General features: G+C 51.2%; 1 protein-coding gene across 1 annotated transcript in view; it reads left to right on the top strand.

Annotated features, from left to right (window-relative positions):
* Window positions 1-3,228: 3,228 nt before the first annotated feature.
* PDZD2 (PDZ domain containing 2) overlaps window positions 3,229-24,512 on the top strand; it is a 279,581-nt gene continuing 258,297 nt past the window's right edge. The window contains exon 1 of the mRNA XM_045285268.1: window positions 3,229-3,988. Within this exon, the coding sequence (XP_045141203.1) occupies window positions 3,513-3,988 (476 nt within the window). The 5' untranslated portion in view covers window positions 3,229-3,512. The remainder of the gene's footprint in view (window positions 3,989-24,512) is intronic.

Genomic DNA, 24,512 nt, shown 5'->3' with positions numbered 1-24,512 from the left:
GCAAAGGTTGACCAGTTTTCCAAAGTAGGTGGGACCGCCCCCTGGCGGGCACTAGAAAAATCTAAAAGTGTTGCAAAAGCAGATACCTATACTGTACTTTGTCCTGAATTATGGGTTATGTAGGACAACGTTTGTCACTGTATGGGGTGGAGCAGTGCTGAGTAATCTTTTTTTCTGTAAAAGAGGAAGGAAGTAAGCCAAATAACGTTGGGAACCTGTGGGTCAATGGCTCCACTGCAAACCGGAAAGGTCGGTGGTCCATACTCACCAGCGACTCCGTAGGAGAACAAACCTGGCAATTTGCTCCATCAAGATTCCAAACCGAAAATCCAAGCTCACTTCCAGACACATCGCCGCCCTCTAGGACAGGGTAGAACTGCCCCCGTGGGTTTCTGAGACTGTCACTCTTTATAGGCTAGAAAACCCGTCTTTCTCCCCGCAGACAGATTGCAGTGTAGAAAGCCCTGGGAGGTGGGGGTGGGTGGGGGGGTGTTAAGTTCTCTTCTGTCCTATCAGGTTGCTCCGCAAAGCAGAGCCATTCACTGCGAGGAAACCCTGGAATCGCAGCAGACCGTTTAGATTTTCAATGAAAGGGTCTTGCAGGCTTACACGGGGTGCGTTGAGGAAGGATACGCTCTGTCTGTGTGCGAGGACCTCAGCGGTGCGCCTGAAATACCCCAAAGCTCTCGCTGTAGATGAAAAAAAAAGATGGCAGCTCCTAAATGCCGTTAGGCCCGATGGAGATGGTTTGGATTTATCCGTATGTTGGTAATAGGCCTGCGTGTGTGGCTGTTTTCCAGCAGGAGGCGGGACTTAGGTTGGCCATCGGAGACCTTTGCACTTTGTCCACGCAGGGATGATCTTTCTTTGATCTGGGGTTCTTGTTCGGAGGCAGGTGATTATGTAGATGATATTTGCTCCACTTTTGATTTATTTGACGCCCACTAATAGCTGGCACTCAGCTTTTTCAGAAGCTCAGAGCTCACTGTATTGGAAATTCCATGACTGAGTAATAAAGTCATTTATTATGGATATGGCTTCTGACACCTCTCCCATTTATTATTATTCCTGGTTAAATCGCTTCCCACGAAGCCCAGGAAACATTTCCCATCCGAGGCGGGGCTTGATATTGACTTTCTCTAGGTGGAAGTGTAGTTCAGGGAAGGAGTCTTTTTGTATGGGTCCCAAGCATGGAGATAACATTTCTCTGTGGTGGAGAGGGAGAATTGGCAGTGGTATGACGTTAACCTTTCGCTGGGGACTTACCTGTGCACAAGTGCGGACACAGTGTGCAATTGAGAGGGGACAAGGCCAATCCGTGCCAGCCCTAGTCTGCAAGATGTGCCTGCAGCTGCATCCAGCCGTGCTACCCAGTGGATCGCAAAGTGTTGGAGAGCCAGCAAAGTGCTGCCCGTATGCCAGCTCATTGCAGCCCTGTTCACTGTGTCTGAAAGGTTGAAGCAACCCAAGTGCCCACCAACCAACGACTGCACAAGCGGTGTGGTGTCGTCAGACAATGACTGATGCAGCCGTAGAGAGGTGGTTGCTGTTGTCCGTCAGGTGCTGTCCAGTCAGGTCGCACGCATGCCTGCAGCCCCTTGCTGCAACCGCTGGGTCTCTCCATTTCACTGAGGCCATTCCTCTTGGTCGCTACTTTATCAGGCATGATGTCCTTCTCCAGGGACTGGCCTCTCCAGACAATATGTCCAATGTGTGTAAGATGAAGTCTTGCCCCCCTGGTCTCTTCCACAATTAAGAAAAAATAGATTTGAGGCAAACAGGTAAGGAGGGGCGCGGTCATCTCACCCAGGTGATATTTGGGCTAGTCTGACAAGGGTCACTGTCAACAGTTTGCAGGGAGGAAAGAGGGGACTGAAGGCGACCGCCAGGCAGGAAGGCAGAAGCTTCCGAGTCTGCCTGCACTGGTGTTGCCCTAGGGCAGAGCCAGAATGGCTGCGGTGTAGACTGGCTCGTGGTTGGGTGGCCTGCAGAGGTCTAGGTGGGAGGGCCCTCCTTCAGCAGCAGTAGGGTGGATCCAAACCAATGCACATACTTTTTTACGCTCCCTAAGGAGCCCTGCAGGAGAAAGACAGGGATTTCTACTTCTGTAAAGAGTTACAGTCTCGGAAGCTCACACAGGCAGTTCTACCCTGTCCCATAGGGTCCTATGAATCGGCATCGACCCGGTGGCAGGATGTGAGTGAGTGAGTAAAGGAGTGAAAGAGTCCTGGTGGCATAGCGGTGATGAGTTGGGTTGCTAACTGCAGTCAGCAGTTCGAAGCCATCAGCTACTGCACAGGAGAAAAATGAGACTTTCTATTCCTGTAAGATCAACAGTTTTGGAAACCCACAGAGGCAGTTCTGCTCAGCCCTACTGGGTCACTATGGGTCAGCATCAGTTCAGTGGTGGTCAGTTTGTTTTTTGAGGGGTTTTTTGGTTTAAGGATGTAAGAGGGAGCCCTGTAGTGGAGGGAGTTTAAGCATCAGGCTGCTAATCATAAAGTCCATGGTTCAAGCCCACCAGCTGCTCCACAAGATGAGATACTCTGCTCCTATAAGGAGTACGGTCTTAGCAAGACCTATGGAGTGGTTCTCCTCGGTCCTGGAGGGACCCTGTGGGTCAGAATCAACTTGATGGCAGTGAATGTTAAGGATATAATCGGGGTCAGCTGAACAAGCAGACCCTTAACCACACTGGCTGCAGCAAGGGTCTCCGTCAGGAACCCTTGGGAGGACGGCCCAGGAGGGACTACACTGGTGTCTCCTTCTGGTGCACTTGGGGTGCAGCCAGGGCAGAAGCGTTTCCATCCCACTTCCCAAGCGGTCTTGTTACACAGTCTCCTCGCTGTGCGTGAGTGCTGCGGCTTTCATGCTCCAGGTGGTCCTGACAGGTCACCTCGCTTCTCTGCTAGTCGGAAAACGTTTTCTGGAGACGCTCAGCACTCCCAAAGTTCCTGGATGAGCTTCGAAGGTGCACGCGTGTGTGCATGTGTGTGCATATGTGCATATGCATGCGTGCACAGGGTGGAGGGAGCCACACTGGGCCCTGGAGCGAAGCATCCGGTTTCTGGCATGAGCCTAGCGCCTTTGAAGCCAGCCCCTTCCTGCAGTAGCAGAGAAGCTCACTGAGATGCCTGCTTTGTGTCTTTCTCTCTGTGTCCCAGGTGTGACTGAGCCCGGGAAGGACCTGCTGTCGCCGCTGGAGATGGGTCCCATTTCCCTGCCATGTGCACAGGGCGGCCCTGCCGTTCAGTGACCCAAGCGCGCAGCTGCGGGCTGCCTCCTCCCTTGCCCGCTGTGTCCTCCGGAGTGACTGTTCCCCTGCCCTTCTCATTGTGTGCTGTCCACCTCCTGCCAAGTCCAACAGCCCAGTGCACAGGAGGCACCTCCGGGGCTCGCCTGTCAGCCTGACCATGACCACAGCCAAAGCCAAGGTCAGCCAAGGTTCCCAAGGGACGCGGGGCCCCCAAGAGCAGGCCCTCTCATGATGCTGGCCCGCGGGAGTGAGCACCATGCCCATCACGCAGGACAATGCCGTGCTGCACCTGCCCCTGCTCTGCCAGTGGCTCCAGAACAGCCTGCGGGAGGGTGGGACCGGGCCCGAGCAGAGGCTGTGCCAGGCCGCCATCCAGAAGCTGCAGGAGTACATCCAGCTGAACTTCGCTGTGGACGAGAGCGCGGTCCCGTCCGACCTCAGGCTCCCCGAGATGGAGATCTGTACTGTGTACCTCACCAAGGAGCTGGGGGACACAGAGACGGTGGGCCTCAGCTTTGGGAACATCCCCGTCTTCGGGGACTATGGGGAAAAGCGCAGGGGGGGCAAGAAGAGGAAAACCCACCAGGGCCCCATGCTGGATGTCGGCTGCATCTGGGTGACGGAGCTGCGGAAGAACAGCCCTGCCGGGAAGAGCGGCAAGGTCCGGCTGCGTGACGAGGTCCTCTCCCTGAACGGGCAGCTGATGGTTGGCGTGGATGTCAGCGGCGCCAGGTGAGTGGGGGAGCGGAGCGGCAGCTGGGCCTGGGGGAGGTGGAGGAGCAGCGTGGGACCACACAGGTGACTGCGTCCTGCTGGGGAGCAGAGCTGATGGGGGTTTGGTCGCTCCATGAACAAATGGTATGAAAGGAAGCACAGTCTCTTCCTGGAAATTTCCTGGTGTTTCCTTCTTGCTTCCTTCCTGACCCGTCCCGCGGGTCATCAAACAACGTGGATACCTGAAAAAGGGGCTGGGAATGAAGAGGGGCAAGAGACGCGAGAAATGGAGGCAAGACAGGAGTCTAATCAAGCCTCGTTTATTGAGCAAAAGGCAGAGGCTTAAATACCCAATGGTGGGCGGGTAACATTACATCATATGCTAATAAAGTGTAACAGGTAGAATCCAATTAATCACGCAGCTACCAAATATGGAAGAAATGGCAGGCATCAGTCCTCAAACAGGTCCGCATGCAAATGAGGTGCACTTGGACGGTCCGCATGCAAATGAGGTGCACTTGGATGCCTGGCGGAGGTGTCCAATGAGCATGGCGGCTGCCTGCCACCGAGCACCAATCCTCACAAAGGTCAAGCTCAGGCAGGACAATAGGCCAGGGAACATCCGGGAATGGGAAGCTTAAAGACACTGGACGGCACAGGCCATGGGCTGAGGGACGTGCAGACTCCCACACCTTCCCTCTCAGAAGACTTGGCTCAGAACATTTTCTTTTCCCCTGAAACGTGGGGTAGAAAGAAATGCATGTGGATGAGATGGGCCAACTTGAGTTAGACACGTTTTGTCTGTTCGAGTGAGAAAGGGCAAGGCCCTCGAGGAGATGGATTGACACAGTGGCTGCAACAATGACTCAGGCGGAAGAACCACTGTGAGGCTGGCCCAGGGCTGTGCAGTGTTTCCTGCCTGTTGTGCAGAGGGTGCGATGGGTTGGAATCAACTCAGACACCTAACGACCACAATAACATCCCACCTCCAATCAGAGGCCCTAAGACTGGGCCATGAATGTGTGACCCCCAACCTTTCTCATTCCATCTTCATCCGAGCACCCGGGAGGGAGCCCCTAACCCACTTCTCAAAAGTCCCTGGAGATTATTAAAATGTCTTTCGAAGCCCCGTGGCTTCTTCAACCTGAATGGTCCCCCAGGACCTCACCTGCATGTTTCTGGAATGGTTTTGACCATAATGTGTTTCTGCGTTCCATCCATGTGGCTACTACCATGGTCGTAGCTTAAGACCAGGAGGTTTCGTCATTTTCCAAGTGAATCTGGTGTCTCCAAGATCACCCTCAGGTTCAGGACGTGCTAGGAGGACTTGCTAGGAGGACTCGTGGAACGCAGGAAAAGTGTTATGCTCCTGGCTACCATTTGTTGCAGCCAACGAATGCAGGTTAAAATCAGCAAAGATAAAAGGATTTGGGTGGCACCCAGGAGACCCCAGACACAAGCTTCCGGCTGTCCTTCCCCAGTGGGTTTCTACAGGCAGCACGGAATTTGCTCAGCTTGATGTGTGACACCATGGGGAGTGTTGCCAGCCAGGGATGCTCCCCTGAGCCATGTGTGCAGGTTTTGATTGGGGACAGTAGCCTGAGCACAGAGCGCCCAGGCGGCTGACCCAGTTACTCAGTCTGCAGCTCTTTAAGAAGTCCCACTCAGACAGCAGGGCTCACAATCCCCACCATATATCGCATTGTTACACTGTTTCCCCGAAATAAAGACATCCCCCCCAAATAAGACCTACTTACAGTTTTGTCTCTTGCTGAAATATAAGGTATCCCCCGAAAATAAGACCTCCCCAAGAATAAGTCCCCCCCCCCCCAAAGCTACCGTAACTCTGGACTCTGGACCATAACGGCGGGTGCTGCCGCACAGCTCACTGTTGGCTGCAGCACAGCCAGAGCAGACAGGAAGTGCGAGGTCTCTTTCAATAAAACAATAAATGTGTACTGTATTCTTCTTCATGGAAAAATAAGACATCCCCTGAAAATAAGACCTAGCGCATCTTTGGGAGGAAAAATTAATATAAGACACTGTCTTCTTTTCGGGGAAACAGGGTAGCTTGACCTACCTGGTCCACGAGCCCAACTGATACCAAGTTACTCCTCCAGCAGGATGTTGGCAAGGTCATTGCCCTGACGCTGGTCGAGAGCCAATCTTTTCTCTGGGAAATACAGGATGCGAGCACCCCAAACCGAGTTTTAAGGATGGTTTTAATGGTGGCGGTTGTTACTGGGTGCCAACGTGTCAGTTCTGACCCTGTGCACAACAGAATAAAACACCGCCCTGCCCTGCCCTGCCCTGGCCCCACAACTGCCCCTATGCCTGAGCCCGTTGATGCAGCCATGGTGTCAGACCAACTCATCCAGGGTCTTCCTCTCTTCACTGCCCGGTTACTCTACCAAACATGATGTCCTTCTCCAGGGACTGGCGTCTCCTGACAATGTGTCCCAAGTCTGGAAGACGAGGTCTCGCCACCCTTACCTCTAAGGAGCCGTCTGGCCTGCCTTCTTCCAAGCCAGAGTTGGCTGTCTTTGAGCTTTAAACAATGAGTCTGCTTCTTTGCTGGTGTGGCACAGAGACTGGAATGGGGACGTTGTGGGATCCCCCGAGCTGCATCCATGTGCAGGGCTCCGATGTGAAGGTTGCCTGCGTCCCAGAAGGAGAGGATCGTGGTGAGCTGTGGGTGAGCCTGCAGGGAGCGAGTCAGAAAGGAAGCCCAGCCTCCCATCAGAGCATCGCATCAGCACAGACCAGGGGGTGAGGGAGCCATTAATCCTGTGTGTGTCAACTCGGGGGGCAGAGTGCTGGTGCAGAAGAGGGGGCTGGAGAAGAGATGAGGATAAGCCAGCAGGTGCATACGGCGGCCCAAGTTTTAGGGAGCCAGTGTGTGGAAAGGCCGTAACCCAGGCTGGCAGGCACATGCGGGCACTTACTCAGTGGGCATTCCCAACAGTACTTCCTTTTGATTGCCTCTCTGACTAAAGAGACCCTCGTGGCGAACGGCCAGGTGCCTGACTGGTACTTATGGGGAAAGGCCGCTGGTTCTCAAGGAAGAGTGGTGCCGGGAAATGAGCTTATTTGCAAACAAAGCTTGTCCTTAGAAAAAGCAGAATTGACCACCACAGAGCTCACCAGGCTACAAGGAGCCGGAAAGGTGACTGCAGACCCTGCAGGAGGGGCTGGATCTCTGGGTGTGAAGGAGAGATCACCCTCTCACTAGCCTGCCCTGATAAACAAGCAAAACCTCACTGCCACTCACTCAATTCTGGCTCATAGTGACCCTACAGAATGGGGTAAAACTGCTCCTGTCGGTTTCTGAAACTGTACACCTTTCTGGGAATAAAAAGCCTCCTCTTTCTCCCTCCAAGTGGTTGGTAGGTTCGAACTGCTGGCCTTAAAGTTAGCAACTCAGTTCATAGCCCCCTATGCCACCAGGGCCCTTTCCTATCCCTGATAGCCCCTGCCTTGTGCCTGTGTCTGACTTGAGGGGGAAAGTGATGGCGAACTACATAGGACGAGGAATGGTAAGTAATCAGGACACTGAAATTCCGTATGACACTGTGGTCGGCATGTGTGATGCTGACCAGGGAGCAGGTGGACTCTGAAGCCACTGAGATAGGGACTTAGGGGAAGTGAGAAGACAAGACCCACTGCTCAGTCTTTAGGGACCATGAATAGGTTCCCTGAGAGGCTCACATCGTTTGCACTCAACTACTAGCCTTGAAGTGAATGGCTCAAACCCCGCCCCCAGCAACACTGGGAGAAAGCTCTGGTGACCGACTTCTACAAAACTTACAGCCGAGAAAGCCCGATGGCGTTTCTTCTCTTGAACGAAACTGCAGTGAGTTGGAATCAACCCCATACCTATGGCCCTGTTGTCTCCTTAACAACCAGATTGTTCACAAGAAACAAAAGAAGACTAAGCTCGTTTTCTCAGTGCCCCCCCCCCCTGGTTCTCTTAAAGCACCTTTGCCTGAGCAGTTTCCCTTAGAGTGAGCGTGTTCACATCCAGTCCGTGCTGACTCCGAGCGACCCCCGGTGAGTTTCCGAGACAGTCACTGCTCATGGGAGTAGAAAGCCCAATCTTGCTGGTTTCACACTGCTGACCATGCAGATCGCAGACCAACACGTAACCACTACACCTCCCCAGGACTCCACACTCACTTCATCGCCAACACAACTGTATTAAAACCAGCTTTAGGTGTGAACGCTTGGCCAGAGAGAGGCCATGTAACTCCCCCAAGGTCACCTCAGTGATGGAGTCACGGAGATTTGAACATGGATGCATGTGGGTCCTTATCCCTAAGTTTTAACCATTACTGTGCTCCCTCAGAATCGGCCCTTCGACTATACTTGTGTCCTGCCCGGGTGTGGTCTGGTGCCTACTTTTCCGGCTGATTCAGAGCTTGGGAAAATTCCTCCATCCTGTGTCCGTATCGGCAGTCGATGGGGAAGGAAGTGATTAGTCCGCCTACCTGACCTGACAAAGAAATCAGAAGGCCCTTCTCCCGTCATTCGGGGAAAACCAATGTAATAAAATCCCGTTGGCAGACATGACTCGCTAGAGCATTAGGGTTGGAAGCACATTGAGATCTAAGGGGAGGTCTTGAAGTGCTTTCTGAAACTTCTCAAAGTGCCCGTTTCTTCTATCTGTAGCTGACACACAGCCCCCCACCCCCACCCCGTGCGGATGTGGATGTGGCCCTAAAACACCATGGGAACGACTTCGGCTTCTGTTGTTCTTGTTGTTGTGAGGGGCCGTGGAGGTGGCTGGCAAGTCACCCACCCAGAGCCCCGCTGTCTATACCACAGAATGAAACTCCGCCCGCCCTGCACCCTCTTCCCAGACATTATGTGGGAGGCCAGGCCACAGCCACCGTGCAGTCCATCTCACCGAGGGCCCTCCTCCTCTCCGCTGCCCTCTACATGGTCATGCGTGATGTCATTCTCCAGGGACTAGCCCCTCCTGATCACCTGTCCAAAGTAAGCGACAGGAGGCATCCTGGCCTCTTAGCACTGTTCTAGCGGTCCTTCTTCCAAGTCTTCGGACGGTCTGCAGCTGCTTCAGTCGTCTCCCCCCACGAGGGTTCTAGAGAGACCTCAGCAAACAGCCCCCTTGGTGGACGGTTGCATCTTGATGTCGGACTCAGAGCGAGCCCGTGTAGACCTAGCCAGGCGAGCGCTTCCTTATTGGTGAGCCCCAGGTTCCAGGGGCCGACATACCAACTTCCGCCCGCACCCCACCCACACGGCTCGTCTCCCACACCAGTGCTTGCCGGTCCGTTACTGGAGGCAGACTTTGGGGCCCTCGGTTCTCCTCCCTCTCTTCAGTTTGCTTTTCCATTTTAAACGCCCTCTGGTGATCTGGTGGCCCTGTCACCTGGTGGTGAGTCCCTTTTTAGACGAGTTCCTCTCCTACAAGAGCTAGCCAGCCCGGGACCGGGAGTGCACGGTGGCTGCTGTGCATGTGTGAGCGGAAGCTGTGTGTGTCGGCGTGGGAGGAGCAGGTGCACAATGCTGATGAAGTCATGGTTTGCTTATTTCAAAAATTCGTCTAGGTCGGTTTTAAGGCTCACCCTCAGGAAAGAGCAGACAATTTATAGCCATGAGGTGGACGGCCTCTCGGCAGCCCAGATTGGGTTGGGAAGCTGTATGTGTGACTGCCCTAAAGCTGTAGAAGCCACTGCTGCCTCCTCCCTGGTTGGTCCCCTCTACCAACCACTCCCAGCTCCGCTGTTCAGTTCTAGGCTTGGGGACTGTCTGTGGGACCTCTCTCCCCATCCTGATAGCAGCATTGTCCTGGTGTCAGCTTCCAGAGAACCTCCGGGCAGGGGCGAGGGAGACTGGGTGTGGTTGATGCCACAGCCCTGACTTGGCAGGCACTGTAGTAGCACACAGAGGAACGTCTGGTTTGCAGGCTCCACCATCCTCGCGCTGAGGAATATCTGATTTTTCTGGAATGTTCTGTGAACTCCTCTTTGGTACAGAGAAAACTGGGAATGTTTGTAGATAAGCTTCTACCAGGAACATTTTGAAAGCCCAGTCGCTCCCTCCACTAGCTTTCTCTAAGCAAACGAGGCCCGTTCCCTGAGGATAGATGGTCCCAAATTGGTAACGAACTGTGGATTTAATTAAAAACAAAGTCCACACAGCCAAAGAGAATCAATTAGCCTTTTCTGAGAAGTGACAGGGCTCACTGGAGAGGTCTTTTTTCAGGTCATGGGCCCTGACTGACCTTCTTGTAAAGGAGTAAGCGTGAGCGCACGCAGCATGAAGAGCCTCTAGTTTGGCCGAGAGCAGCCTATTGGCTGAGCGACTGTGGGCAGGTGGCCTCAGGGACAGGAGGTTGGAGTTATTTCCCTGAAGGGTAGTTGGGTCGATGAGATCAGATGGGTTGGTGAATTGTATCTGCAGCAGCTGCTGGCACATGGTAGCTGTTCAATAAAAGGTACTTTTTAGCACCACACCTGGTCTGCCTCAGGCCACCCGAACTACCCAGGTCACAGCAGGCAACTGAAGGCAGGCCTTTGAGTTTGAGGAAAGAGAAGAGGCCCAGACCTCTCAGCAGTTCCCTCAACAGGGAAGGCGAAGACTAGTCGTCAGCCTGAAAGTTGGATGGTTTTCAAAGTCCTGAACAACCGAGATGGCGTGCCTCTAGCGCCTCACACAGGCAGGTGCTGGATAGAGCAGGGCCTTAAGTCCCCCGGTGGGGGTTGTACCTTTGAGATACTAGAAGGTATGCAGCCTCGGTGGTCCCAGGAGATGGCCAGGGTGCTGGGCTGGTGAGAGGGCACCGGGGGCCATCAGGACTGATACTGTACCAATGGATTCCAGTTGCTTTCAACTCATTTTGACACATGTGTGCACCATGGGGTGTTCAGTGGCTGTGATTTGGAGAAGCGGATCACCAGGCTTCTCTTCCGCTGTGCCTCTGGGAATCTCCAAGCATGTGGTCCGCAGTCACCTGTGTTCATGTAGGACTTTGGTGGTTCAGGGCAAGAATTCTCACCTTCCATGCAGCAGGTCTGGCTTCCTTTGCAGTCCAGTGCACCGCGTGCGGGGCCACCACTCACCTGTGACTGGAGACTTGCAAGTTGCTATGTTCTGAATAGGTTTCAGTGGAGCTTCTAGACTAAGACAGACTAGGAAGAAAGGCCGGGTGATCTGCTTCCAAAATGCAATCCGTGAAAACCCTGTGGGCCACAATGTCTGACCTGCAGGCAACCGTGGGGGTGACTCAGGGGCGGCAGCCTTTTGTTCTGCTGTGCAAACAGTTGTTAGGAGGAGTGGAGGAGCGGGCAGGTGGGAGGGAGGCAGGGACTCAGCATTGCATACTGTGCAAACTAGCTAAGTAGCAGGTCTGGCCAACAGCAGCCTTCAGCAGAGTACCCAGTGACTTTCAATTGTGTGTAAAATTAAATTTAGGGTTGTTACGAGCTTGTGCTCTGGTTACCCATGGCAACCTTGAATTCTCTCTAGGTTAGAGCAGATTTTAAACAGAGTGTCAAGAGGCTGCTGGAAGGTGTGACTTGGAGAAATGACTGCAGGTAGTGATTCAGGAGATCGCAGCGAGGAGGAATTGCCAATTATAGCTTTCTAGCGCAGTCTCTGGGGCCTCGCAGCCTGAAGATGCCCACGGGCTCCCTGGCTCCGTATTTCTAGTCAGAGGTGGTCATCACATCGACCTCTCGACATTCGCAAAGGTTGAATCCCATCCCGTTTTCTGTTTAAGAAGGCAGAGACGCTTATAGTACACTTTCACAAGATTTACGTTATCAAAGGTGAAAAGGAAAACCAGTCTCAGCGATTTGCATCCCCTTCTCTGGAAAGCCCGTTCCCCAAAGACAGCGCGGGAGCGAAGCAGCACCGCTGGCCCGTCACTCGGAGCCACACTTCATTCTTTGCAGCCTGCTTCCCCTGACACACGGTTTCATTGCACACCTTGGTTTCTAGAAGATTCCCCGGCGTTCCTCCAAGCCCCATTTCTTCACTGTACCCAGAGGGAAACAGACTCCGGGAGACAGCTTTCCAGGCTCAAGGATCTTCCTAGAAAACAGTGAGGACTTCCCTTCAGGGCCTTCGACTCAAATTCCACCACTTGTCCTTTCATGCTACAAGCAGTTGCCAGGGGAGTTTAGGGGAATGGTAAGTGTTTGACTACTAGCCGGCTGGAAGATTGGTGGTTTCGAACCCAGCTCAGAAGGCACAGCCTGTGGTGTGTGTGTGTGTGTGTGTGTGTGTGTGTGAACCCAGCTCAGAAGGCACAGCCTGTGGTGTATGTGTGTGTGTGTGTGTGTGTGTGTGTGTGTGTGTACACCTGCGGGCAGCTAATGACAACAAACAAATGGAAAATGAGTTTTCCCTGCGCATTCTCTAAATGGATGGTGACTGTGTCTAGAACCTTCCTTCTCAACAAGAGTCCAGCAAAGCCATGCCGCGCGTCCTAAGAAGTCCTTGTTGGCCTTGGGAGCAGACATGGGGGGCTTGCTTCCCTAGCTGTTCAGCGTGCTGCTACCCGCCCATGGTGAGGCTCGGAGAGGGCTCTCGCCTGCCACCTAGTGGTTGAAGTTGAGCGCACGGAGGGGAGTGCTAGGAGGGAGGGGGGATCTTGGACAGCTGTGCAGTTAGGATGCCAGCTCCGGCTTCAGAGCTTTGTCTGTGAGTACAGCTCGGAGCCATCTCCTGGCAGAAACTAACTCAGGTGCCATCTTCCTCTCCTCCGTGACTAGTGTTCTGTGCTGCCCCTGGAAGGTGCCCCATGGAGGCCCTCCCCATGGAATCCTTTCCTAGCTAGCAAGAGCACACACAGGTAGACCAGTAGCCTTCGTTCGCGGGCAGACAAGAAGCCTCTCTACTGAAGGCCAAGGGCGTATCTCTTTCTGCTAGCCTCCAAGAATCATACAGCCTTGAGGAAAGTGTAAGTAACAGGGACTTACAGCACTGCAAAGACCCCAGGAATGGACTGTCTTTCAGATGGCCCCTCGTCTGCGCCAGAATGGGGCAGGTCAGCCACCACAGCCTGGCCACCTCGGAGTGACTTCCGTCTACCATGGAAAATGGAGAACCCAAATAGATCGGGAGGAGTATATGTAAATCACTGTGATCATTATGTGTAAATCATTGTGATCAGTTCTCCCTTTCTCCCCCCACCTTCCCCTTACCCTCCTGGTATCCCGATACTCTCATTATTGGTCCTGAGGGATTTATCTGTCCTGGATTCCCTGTGTTTCCAGCTCTCATCTGTACCTGTGTACAAGCTCTGGTCTAGCTGGATTTGTGAGGTTCAATTGGGATCATGATAGTGGGGGGAAGGAAGCATTAAAGAACTAGAGGAAAGTTGACTGTTTCATCAGTGCTATACTGCACCCTGACTGCCTCGTCTCTTCCTTGTGACCCTTCTGTAAGGGGGTGTCTTATACTCTACAGATGGGCTTTGGGTCTCCACTCCGCACTCCCCCTCTTTCACATTGATATGATTTTTTGTTCTGGGTCTTTGATTCCTGATATCTGATCCCACTGACACCTCATGATCACACAGGCTGGTGTGCTTCTTCCATGTGGGCTTTGTTGCTTCTGAGCTAGATGGCTGCTTATTTACCTTCAAGCCTTTACGACCCCAGATGCTGTATCTTTTGATAGCCAGGCACCATCAGCTTTCTTCACCACATTTGCTATGCACTCGCTTTGTCTTCAGCGATCGTGTGGGGAAGGTGAGCATCACGGAATGCCATCTGAACAAAGTGCCCTTGTGTTGAGGTTGTACTTGAGTAGAGACCCAATGGGGACTGGACTTTCTTAAGACATTGCCTGTTTGACCTTCTCGCTGCCATTGGGTCAATTCTGACTCACAGCGACCCTATAGGACAGGGAGAACTCCACCTGTGAGTTCCCAAGACTATAACTCTCTACAGGAGCAGAAAGCCTTGTCTCCTGATGACTAGCTGGCTTTGAATATTTTCCAAGTTTTGTTTTGCTTTTGTTTTTCCCAAATCCAGGTTTATGTCTTTTGTATTTTGTTATTATTGTTCTTGACTCTCTGCTATGTATCTCTCTATGTGGGTTTGTTGTTGTGGTTTTATATGAAGCCCAGTTCGGGGGACTCTATAGAGACAATAGCTAGAATAAGGTTCCTGGGGGGTCCGTGAGGGGGAGGGGGGATAATGGGGAGCTTATGTCAAGGAATACAGGAAGGAAGAAAGTGCTTTGAAGATGATTGTGGTGGCCATCGTACCACACCGCTTGCTGTGGCTGAACCATTGAATGGTAGGAGTCAGATTATGGCCTAATAAAATGGGTTCTGGGGGGTGGGGGGCATTGTGTTCTCGAACCGTAGTTGCCACACTGGGATGCCCCAGGAATGCCACAGGGCCAGGGAAACACCCGTTTGCCTTGCAGGGCATGTTTTTCATCTTACAAATCCAGAGACTGAGCTTGACTCCTGGTTTAGCTCCGGATAGGCGCCTGCACTTGCACTCCGTCTGTGTGCCAGGGGCTCTGTGTCCTGTGCCATGTGATGTGACCCAAGGGGTCCACAGCCGTTGAGTGGCTTCCGATTCGTCTTTAAAGAAGGAACCGTAGTGGGCAGTGGTTGAGCACTCAGCTTTGAACCCCAAAGTCTGTGAAGATTGCAGCCTGTGGGGCAGTACTGTCCACTACCAGTCAGAACTAACTCGGCGGCAGTAAGTTTGGTGTTTGGTTTGAATCTTTATTGAAGCAGACTGTTGCAGCTTTCTCCTGCAGAGCTGCTGGTGGGGTCGAACCTCTGACCCTTTGGTTAACAGGCAAGGCACTTCACCACTGCTCTACCAGAGGGCCTTAACTTGAGGGAAGGGAGGGAGCTGCAAGCGAGACTTGTTTCAGGGGATGGCAATTGGCATGGGCTTACTAGGCGAAGGAGTGTATGGACCAGTGGGTTAACGGTTTGGGTTTGAATTCCATGAACGTTGACCAAATAGGCAGGTATCCGAAAGAAACTTCTAGGAGGAAAGAAGATGATTAAAAATAAAAAAACAACGCAAGTAAGAAAGTGGCCAAATTGACACTTTTCGTACCACAAGTGAGGTTTAAAAAATGACAATTCCGTCAGATCAACAAGCAATTAGCCCCCCCAAAATAAAATCAAGAGACTATTTGAAATACGGACATGGGGTGGCAAAGTGGATTATGTGCTCAGCTGCTAAATGCAGGCCTGCAGTGCAAACCCACAAGCCGCTCTGCAGGAGAAAGGTGAGGGGTGTGCTCCCGTGAAGAGTGGCAGTCTTCAAATCCCGCGGGGACAGTTCTTTGCCCTGTCGGGGTGACTGGATGGCACCGGGTTTTGTTTTATCGCTCAGCAGCAGCAGGAGTCAGAACTGTGGCAATGGGCTTGCGTTATGTGTCCTTATCATTAAAGAATAAAAAACCTCTGGGAGAGGGGAGCGGGGAGGGAGGGGAAAAATGAGGACCTAATGTCGGGGGTTTAAATGGAGAGAAAATGTTTTGAGAAACGATTTACAAATGCACTTTACACAATTGATGTGTGTATGGATTGGGATAACAGTTGTATGAGCCCCTAATAAAATGTAAAAAAAAAAAAAGAATAAAAAACCTCCTCTTCAGCACAGATTGTGCTTGGAGATCATAGTTCATGTATCCATTGCAATTAGCAAGATCTTTACCATCGAACTATCCACCATAGGAACCGAAATCATTTTAGCTGCTTCAGCAGCATTTCAGGCCCTGCAATCCCAAACCTAGTCCAGATTTTTTTTTTTGTAATTGAGCTGCCTATTTAGGAGCCCGCTTGTTGGTGGCGTTGTTGTACTTAATTGCTTCAGGCCAAAAGCCAAACCCCATTAGGGAAACACCCATTCTTACTGAGGCAGTAAAAGGAGCTCCAAGAGCACGTGCCAGACAATCCGGCTGTAAAATCAAGCTCGTTTCTGTCAGCAAATTCAGCGGGAAGAGGCACAGAAAGCCGCCGCATGCGGTGTGGGAGGTTCGCTGGACCCTGAGCTCCCCTTTCTCACACGCTCCAGGTAAGGGGATGTGCTTGGTTGTGCTTTGGGGGAGGAGCTAGAACACGGCTTACTGGCTTGAGAGTCAGTACAGGACAGAAGGACCAGCAAGATGCCCGTTCAACAGGTCATGACTTGGAGAATGCTTAAATAATGCTTCACGGGAGGTTGTGGAAGCGTAACCATAGTGGCCGTGAATGGAATCAGAATGCACACTGGATCGGGCTACAGAAATAGGCCCGAACACTGCCGCGCTCAGCTGACTAAGCGTGACCAAGAAGCGTGTGGACAGTGTGCAAGAGTGACATCAGTCTCGTGAACTTGATAAAAGATAAGACCGTTAGCATGCATAGCACTTTTTAAGGCTTTTTACGGTGAGTTGGATGGAAGGTTTACAGAACAGGTCATGAGTTGTACATTCAACGGTTCATAGCCCTTTTGTTTCATCTCAGCTTTGCAATCAGCCCCCTCGATGGGCCATCGCCTGTTTCCTGTTTCCCAGCCCTCTGAACTTTGAGGCAGGGGAAATGCTGCCCTTTTTGTCTCACGTGGTTGTTAAGGTTTGATTTTTTTTACCACCAGGTGAGTTCCATCCCAGACCTGATGGGTGACTAAGAGCTAGGGTTTCGGGAACCAGTCTGTCTTTTTCCAACCAGCAAGCCTGGACTCCCTTAAGACTTGGAATTCTGTTCCACATTTTCTCCCACTCCGCCCAGGACTGCAGCGTGATCCTTCAGGAGCAGCTGGTAGCAGCAGCCGGGCACCATCTAGTTCCGGCCTCTGGGTGTGGAGACTGATGTTAGTGTGTCCTTTGGACAAGTTGTTTCCATGTACAGTATATGTTTTTCCACGTTCATCCCTCCTCTTTCCTCCAGATGGGGAGAGGCCAGTGTTTGCAATTTAGATGGCTGCTCATGCGCATAACAATCGTAGACTTTTGCTTGTTCTCTGTAATGAGATGGCAGCCACAAAGATGCTTTCACTGCAGGCTGCAGTGGTACCATGTGGAGTTTGTGGTCAAACTCAAACATGACTCCTATTTTTTATAACCTGAGGACTGGCTGGCATCAGACTAGGGGAGAAATGGGTGGAGGTGTTACGATTCTGGATTGGGGTTGCCTCGGTTCTTTGCTTCAAAGCACTGAAGGAATTCACGCAGCAGAAGCACTTTTGTAATCCAAGTGAGTTTTTCTGAAGAAAGGGGGCTAGTTTCAGGTATCAAAGTCTCAAAAAGGTACACACTATTTCTGGAAAGTGTGCCAGGCCATGCAGAAGCCTTCTGGGGTACCACCAATCGGCGTGAAAAACCATGTGGGAAAGAATCCAGGAACGGGAGCATGACGCCCAGACGTGTGGAAACAGGCAATCCCCAGAGGCCAAAAGAAGAGCTTGAGAGTTTGCAGACTAGAACAGGCCCTGGGCCGGCCTTGAGGGGGCTGACGGACACACACACACACACACACACACACACACAGACTGGGGAGGCGTGGTTGAAGGTATTGACTGACCCCATTGGCTGAGTTTAGGCCCACCTGTGTGATGTCATGGGCCTAAAAGGGTGTGTGCCCAGTTTGGTTTTACTTGGGTCTAGGGGGCTTAGTTTGCACATGCCCAGTTCTGGATTTTCCCATAGGGGTCCAATGGCTGCCTGATTTCTTGCCAACCCCATTGTTGTGACCCTTTGCAGGCATCAGAGACACAACCCCCTTTTTGTCCACAAGGCTAGTCTGACTGCTCTGCTTTGTGGTGGTCAGCCTTGGGCAAGTGGGAGATGGCTCCTCCTTCTCCCTTATGTTGCCATAGAGGAGGTCACATAGGGCATCCCCACTGTGTCCCGACGTCCTTGACCATGGAGGCCATCTGACTCATGGTGACCCTGTGTGTTGCAAAATAGAATGATGCTGCATAGGGTTTTCATAGCTGGGACCTTTCAGAACCAGGTGACTTTTCTCCCACAGTACTTCCGGGTGGATTCGAATTGCAAACATTTCGGTTAGCAGTATATTATAAATTGCCTTCGCCACCCACTGCCTTCCAGTGAATCCGCTCATCGTGGCCCGTTGACAGGATGTACGGGTAGGAGGCTGCGCATCTTCCCAGAAGCAGAATGCCACCTTTCTCCCACAGAGCGACTGGTAGGTCCAACCACCACCTCTTTTTGTTTTTTAATCACTTTATTGGGAGCTCGCACAACGCTTATCACAATCCATACATACACCCATTGTGTCAAGCACATTTGTACATTTGTTGTCATCATCGTTCTCAAAACATAGGCATTCTACTTGAGCCCTTGGTATCAGCTCCTCATTTTCCCCCTCCCTCCCTTCTCACTCCTCCCTCATATGCCCTTGATAATTTATAAATTATTAGTTTTTTGTCATATCTACACTGTCCGATGTCTCCCTTCACACTTTTCTGTTGTCCGGCCCCCAGGGAGGGGTTATATGTAGATCCCTGTAATCAGTTCCCCCTCTCTACTGCACCCTCCCGGTATCACCACTCTCACCACTGGTCCTGAAGGGGTCATCGCTCCTGGATTCCCTGTGTTTCCAGTTCCTATCTGTACCAGTGGACATCCTCTGGTCTAGCTGGATTTGTAAGGTAGAATTGGGATCATGATAGTGGGGGAAGGAAACATTAAAGAACTAGAGGAAAGTTGTATGTTTCATCGTTGCTACATTGCACCCTGACTGGCTCATCTCCTCCCCGAGACCCTTCAGTAAGGGGACGACGGTTAACCACAGATGGGCTTTGGGTCTCCACCCCGCACTCCCCCTCATTCACATTGATGTGATTTTTTTTTGTTGTCAAATCACCAACTTTGTGGCACCTGCATAAAAGATGAGTGTTTCACATTTGCTATCCGTATCAATGGAGATAGTCATTTTCAGTGATAATGCTTCCTGGTGGCAAGGCTCTCAAAAAATAAACACATACAACCTGTCTTTTCAAGGTAAAGGTGATGTTATATATATAACAAAGTACAGGAAAGCATCTTTTGAAAGAAACTGTAATAGGTTTTGGATCAACTTGGCCCCCAGGGTTCTCAGTAGTTTGGCAGTAACCCCCCAGGCAATATGGCAGGAAGCTGACAACCAGATGCAGCATCCAGATCCATCCGGATCCGCCATGTCATCGACTCCATGTTGACATTGAACCCAGTGTCCATCAGTGGCCGTGGGCTCCTTGACTCTGTATGCCAGTCTGCACAAGTCAGCTTACCATCTTACCGTCTCACACATGGACTTACCTGAACCAGACTCACCACCTTCTACAACTGTGTTAGCCTGTTCTTGATATAAATTGCGTGACAAATGTAAGCATCACTGGATTTTCTTCTCTAGAGAACCCAGCCTAACATACCGCACTATAGAATGAGCATTTCAAAATCGATTTTTGGAAATGTTTCATTAATTATATGACTGGGTTTTCTTATTATAACAAAGTATTCTTGCCAACAAAGAGCCAATGTTGACATATTTAAATTCTAGGAAACACAATGTAATAGTTTTCATATCTTCTAAACAAAGGATTTAAGAGAGCCCAGATGTTAAAAAGACCAACAAGACAGCGCTTTTCAATGAATTTGCAAAGAAAGTTGGAGGAAGTTAAAATTCAGGGCATAAACCTTTAACCAAAACCAAAAAAGTCATGGCTCAGCTTGGAAAATGAACTTGTGACGTATGGATGCAGTCACCAACATCACCGGCTCACTTTCGGCCTCACCGACTCGGCGCTGACTCAGAGCCCCGTCCAGGGCTCCCAGAGCTCCCTGTGGGTTCCCAAGACGGTTCATCTTTACAGAAGTAGGAGCCACCGCGGAAAAGGAGGAAGACCTTGATAAGACGGTTGACACAGTGGCTAAACCGCTGGGCTCAGACAGAAGACCAATCGTGATGACGGGACATATTGGGGTGGCGTTTCGTTTTCTTGTACCGAGGGCCACTGTGAGACAAACTGATTTGACAACACCTAGCAACACATTTAAGATACTTCATAAGGACACTTAGCTTCCACGGGAAGCGGCCTGTCAGTCGCTGTTGCTGTTGTAGTTGGGTGCCGTCAGAATGAAACACCACCCCAATATGGCCCTCATTAACACCAACCCCCATTTACTCTGGAGTTGAAACATACATGAATGATCACATCCCCGAACAGTCACTGCTGTCGAGTTGATTTGGACTCAGCGACCTTTTAAGACGGGAGAGCTGTTCCGATGGGTCTCAGAGATCGTGAGTCTGTGGGAGTCTTTCTTCCGTGGAGCAGCTTGTGGTTTCGAACTGTTGACCTTGTGGTGAGCAGCCCAACCAGAGCTCCTATTCTAAGCTAAGGTTTTTGAAAGCCAGGATCTATTTCACGACAAAACTCCTGGGTGGCACAAATGATTAAGTATTGAACTGCTGATTTGACAGGGTGATAGTTAAACCCACTCTAAGATGTCCTGGACAACAGGGCCCGGTGGTCTGCTTCTAAACGTCTTGTCAAGCCACGGGGCACAGTTCTACTCTGCGGGCTCACATGAGCTGCAATCCGTGTGACAGCAGCCGGTTGGGGGTGTTTTTGTTGTTCATGTATTTATTTGTTTCCATGAACTGCCCAATGGATCCGGGAGCACATTTGTGAGGTGTTCAGCTGCTGGCCAAAGTTCAACAGGTGAAATCCACGTTTCACTACCTAGCTTTTCCTGAAAGTGATATTCACTTTATATTATTAGTTTTTTAATACAACCCTCACTGCCATCAAGTCAATTCTGACTCATGGAGACCCCACAGGACAGAGTAGACTGCACTTGGCAGTCTTGAAGTCTTTCCAGGAGTAGACGGCCTCCTAGTTCTCCTGAGGAGCCCCTGCTGGGTTGGAACCGCAGACCTTGTGGGTAGCAGCTCACTTTGTACTATGCTGCCGCACTAGAGCTCCTTTTCATCTTTCAATAGAGGTGTTAAAGATGTGAAAATATCAGGTACCTTTCTAAAATCTGCTGCGATCATGTATTGACACCACAGTGCATGTATTTGTTAAGCATAATATATACTGGAGAGATGCTCCGTTCTTCTCTTTACTGAGAGGCATGAGAAACCAACCTGTGTGGCGTCGTCATGCCCCAGCATTTAGCCTGGCCCGCCGAAGGAAGTCTCATTTGAAACGCATGGGTTCTGCAGGTTTCTGGAAACTAACTCGATGGTTCGGGGTTTGGGCATGTCTCTCATCAGCCATGTCCCCCTCACCCACCCTCAGCTAGGGACCCTGAGCGTTGGTTTACCTGCCTCTGCAAGCTGGATCCCCCTTCCTCCCTCCAGCTGCCGCCTTCCACTGCCCTCCCTGTTCCTTCTCCCCTGTCATCTGAATTTGCACCCACCCCCGCCCCCAGCACCCAGACACCCTGACTCTCCTCCCCTTGTTGCTCCAGCTCTCTCTAGCTCACTCTTCTCCAGCTTGTTTTAAAGATACTACTGAATTCCTCAGGCATCCATGCCCTATCTCCCCACATACACCAATTTTTAAAAACTTCAATGCAGCATGAATGTGACATTTTTAAACAAAAGAATAGCTTGAAGTACTTCTACTTTACTAATGCTGACTTTCGTCTTAAAAGAAGTATATCTGGATGCGAGGATGGTGTCAGACTCCAGTCCCTGGCGAGGGACACCATGTTTGCACAAGCGGAGAGTCCGGGAAAAAGGGGGGGCCCTTAGTAATGAGGTGGAGTGACACAGTGGCTGAGACACAGGCCGGACAGCACACCTGTGAGGATGGCGCGGGACTGGGCTGTGCACAGTGCTGCTGTGACGGGCGGAGTGCACTCGGCGCACAGAGCAGGAACAATCTCCATTCATTTAATTTCTCCAAGTGAAGGTGAGAGCCGGTGACCGTGCATTTATAATTCCACCACATGAATTCCCCCCATTCTGTTCCCCAGTTTTCAACTCCTGTGCCACGTGTACATTTCTCAGGCTCCCTTTCTTAAGAACAAGGGTCTTCCTGGTAAAGAAAGGCCTCCCGCAGGGCTGTCTGTTTCTGCATCTGGGGGTTGGGCCACTCTTTGGAAGTGGCTGGGTCTGGCCACCCGGCTCCAGACCTGCGCCCACCTTCGACTGAACCACTTTGATTGGGAGAGAAACGGCCCTTTTTGATAGTGTGGTACAGGCATTGATTTGAACTAGTTTAGTAAAAGGAGTAACTACAGTTGTGGCAGTGTCTAGTTGAGCTAGATAAATAAAGGCCTCTTTGCAAGACTCAAAAAAAGACAAAAGAAAGGTGTCCACCTAGGGAAGCACGGGGCAGCACAGGATGCTGACTGGGACGTTCCTTTCCCGATTCCTACCCGTGCTCTGGGCACAAGCCCAACCCCCTGCCACTGGGTCAAGTCTGACTGACAGCGCGCCTATAGGACAGAGTAGAACTGCCCTCTTTGCATTTGGAGATGTAACTCTTTATGGGAATAGACAGCCTCGTCTTCCTCCAGCTCCTCGTTCAGACACATTATCAAGAGAGACCAGTTCGGACACATTATCAAGAGACCTAGAGAAGGGCACCGTGCTCAGTAGAGGGTTGGCAAACGAGGAAGATTCTCAGTGAGATGGACTGACACAGTAGCTACAACAATGCACTCAACAACAATGGTGACAGTGTTGTATGACTGGGCAGGATTTCCTTCTGTTGTACATAGGGTCGCTATGTGTTGGAACAGACTCAATGACATCTAGCAGAAATATAAGGGTGTGATAGTTAGGTTTATTGTGCCAACCTGGCCAATAGGAACATGTGGGATTAATCAGGTTGCAGTGCGGTTGAAGGGCAAATTGATTAATGGCTCTGCAAGGCCCGCCCCACCACCTACCCGATCTCTGGTGATCAGAGCATGCTGGAGTGTGCTGCAGCTTTAGCTAGTTCTCTGCCTGAACCTGTAAGCTACACTACCTGTGGGCCAGGCCAACCCGTGGATCATGTTGCTAGAGCTTGCGGCTCCTTCGAGACCTGCTTTGCCATGCTGCTGGTGCCTACATCGCTTGAGCTTGAGGCTGGTGGATCCTGCCACCTTGCATTGCTTGTGTTCGATACCTGTGCCTGCTTCTCTAAGCTCTTGAGCTACTGACTGTTGCTGATCCACCCTGCTGCTTTCTGCCTGTGGGCGGCCTGTGCTTGCCTTGCCTGAGGGAGGTCTCCACTGTCTGCCCATGTGAGTTGAAGGACCTCCCATGATTAACTGTTCCACGGAAGTGAGTTGAACTGAACCCACTGTACTGTTGTGTGGACTAACTAGCTGTTATAGTCCTTCTCACTGTATAAACCTGTGTGTGTGTGTGTGTGTGTGTGTGTGTGTGTGTGTGTGTGTGTAAAATCATCAAATGCCCTGGTTTTATTTCTCTAGAGAACCCTAACTAGCACAAAGAGTAAAAGGTGAGCCACACAGAGAGCTGCGGTAGATGCTGAGAGAATAGCTGGGAAGATCCTCCAGTGGTGGTAACCCAGTGAGGCTGTGGGGTTCAGTCAAGGAGCCTGGTGGCATTGTGGTTACACAGTGAGCTGCTAACTTCAAGGTCAGCAGTTCAAAGCCACCAGATGTTCTGCTGGAGGAAGAAGAGGCTTTCTATTCCCATAAAGAGTTACATCTCCAAAATGCAAAGAGGGCAGTTCTACTCTGTCCTATAGGCACGCTGTCAGTCAGACTTGACCCAGTGGCAGGGGGTTGGGCTTGTGCCCAGAGCACGGGTAGGAATCGGGAAAGGAACGTCCCAGTCAGCATCCTGTGCTGCCCCGTGCTTCCCTAGGTGGACGCCTTTCTTTTGTCTTTTTTTGAGTCTTGCAAAGAGGCCTTTATTTATCTAGCTCAACTAGACACTGTCACAACTGTAGTTACTCCTTTTACTAAACTAGTTCAAATCAATGCCTGTACCACACTATCAAAAAGGGCCGTTTCTCTCCCAATCAAAGTGGTTCAGTCGAAGGTGGGCGCAGATCCAGAGCCTGGTTTGACAAAATGGATTGTGATAAGAACTGTAAGAGCCCCCAATAAAATAAATTTTTTTAAAAACTGGAACAACTTTTAAGATGGGTCAAAACCAGATGGAATGATAAGCTGCTACATTTTAATCTCACTGCATCTGCCGTAAGCAACATGTTCTCTGTCTGAGAGCAAAGCTGCTCACGTCCCTGAACTCTCTCCTGTGCTTTTATTTAAATAGTCACCACTAATGGTCATTTTCCTTGGCCCGTCATTTGCTGTCTCAGCCATCCTCCTTCCAGTGCATTCCGCATGTTCCAGTGTGTGTGAAGCATAAACCCTCAACTTCCTCTGCCTAAAAGACACTACAGTTACCATGTTGGTTCGTACTGCCACATGCCTTCCCTCGAGTTTTCAGGTTGTTAGGTGCCGTGGGGGCCACCCCGACTCATAGCGACCCTGTACACACAGAGTGAGACACCGCCCGACCCATAGCGACCCTGCACACAGCAGAGTGAGTCACCGCCCGACCCATAGCGACCCTGCACACAGCAGAGCGAGACACCACCCGACCCATAGCGACCCTGCACAC

Source organism: Echinops telfairi, unplaced genomic scaffold (assembly GCF_000313985.2).
Source record: "Echinops telfairi isolate 266 unplaced genomic scaffold, ASM31398v2 ScPeMD7_7469;HRSCAF=8507_1, whole genome shotgun sequence".
NCBI lineage: Eukaryota > Metazoa > Chordata > Mammalia > Afrosoricida > Tenrecidae > Echinops > Echinops telfairi.
The sequence above is the reverse complement of the archived record's forward strand: the minus strand, read 5'-3'. Positions and strand labels throughout refer to the sequence as shown.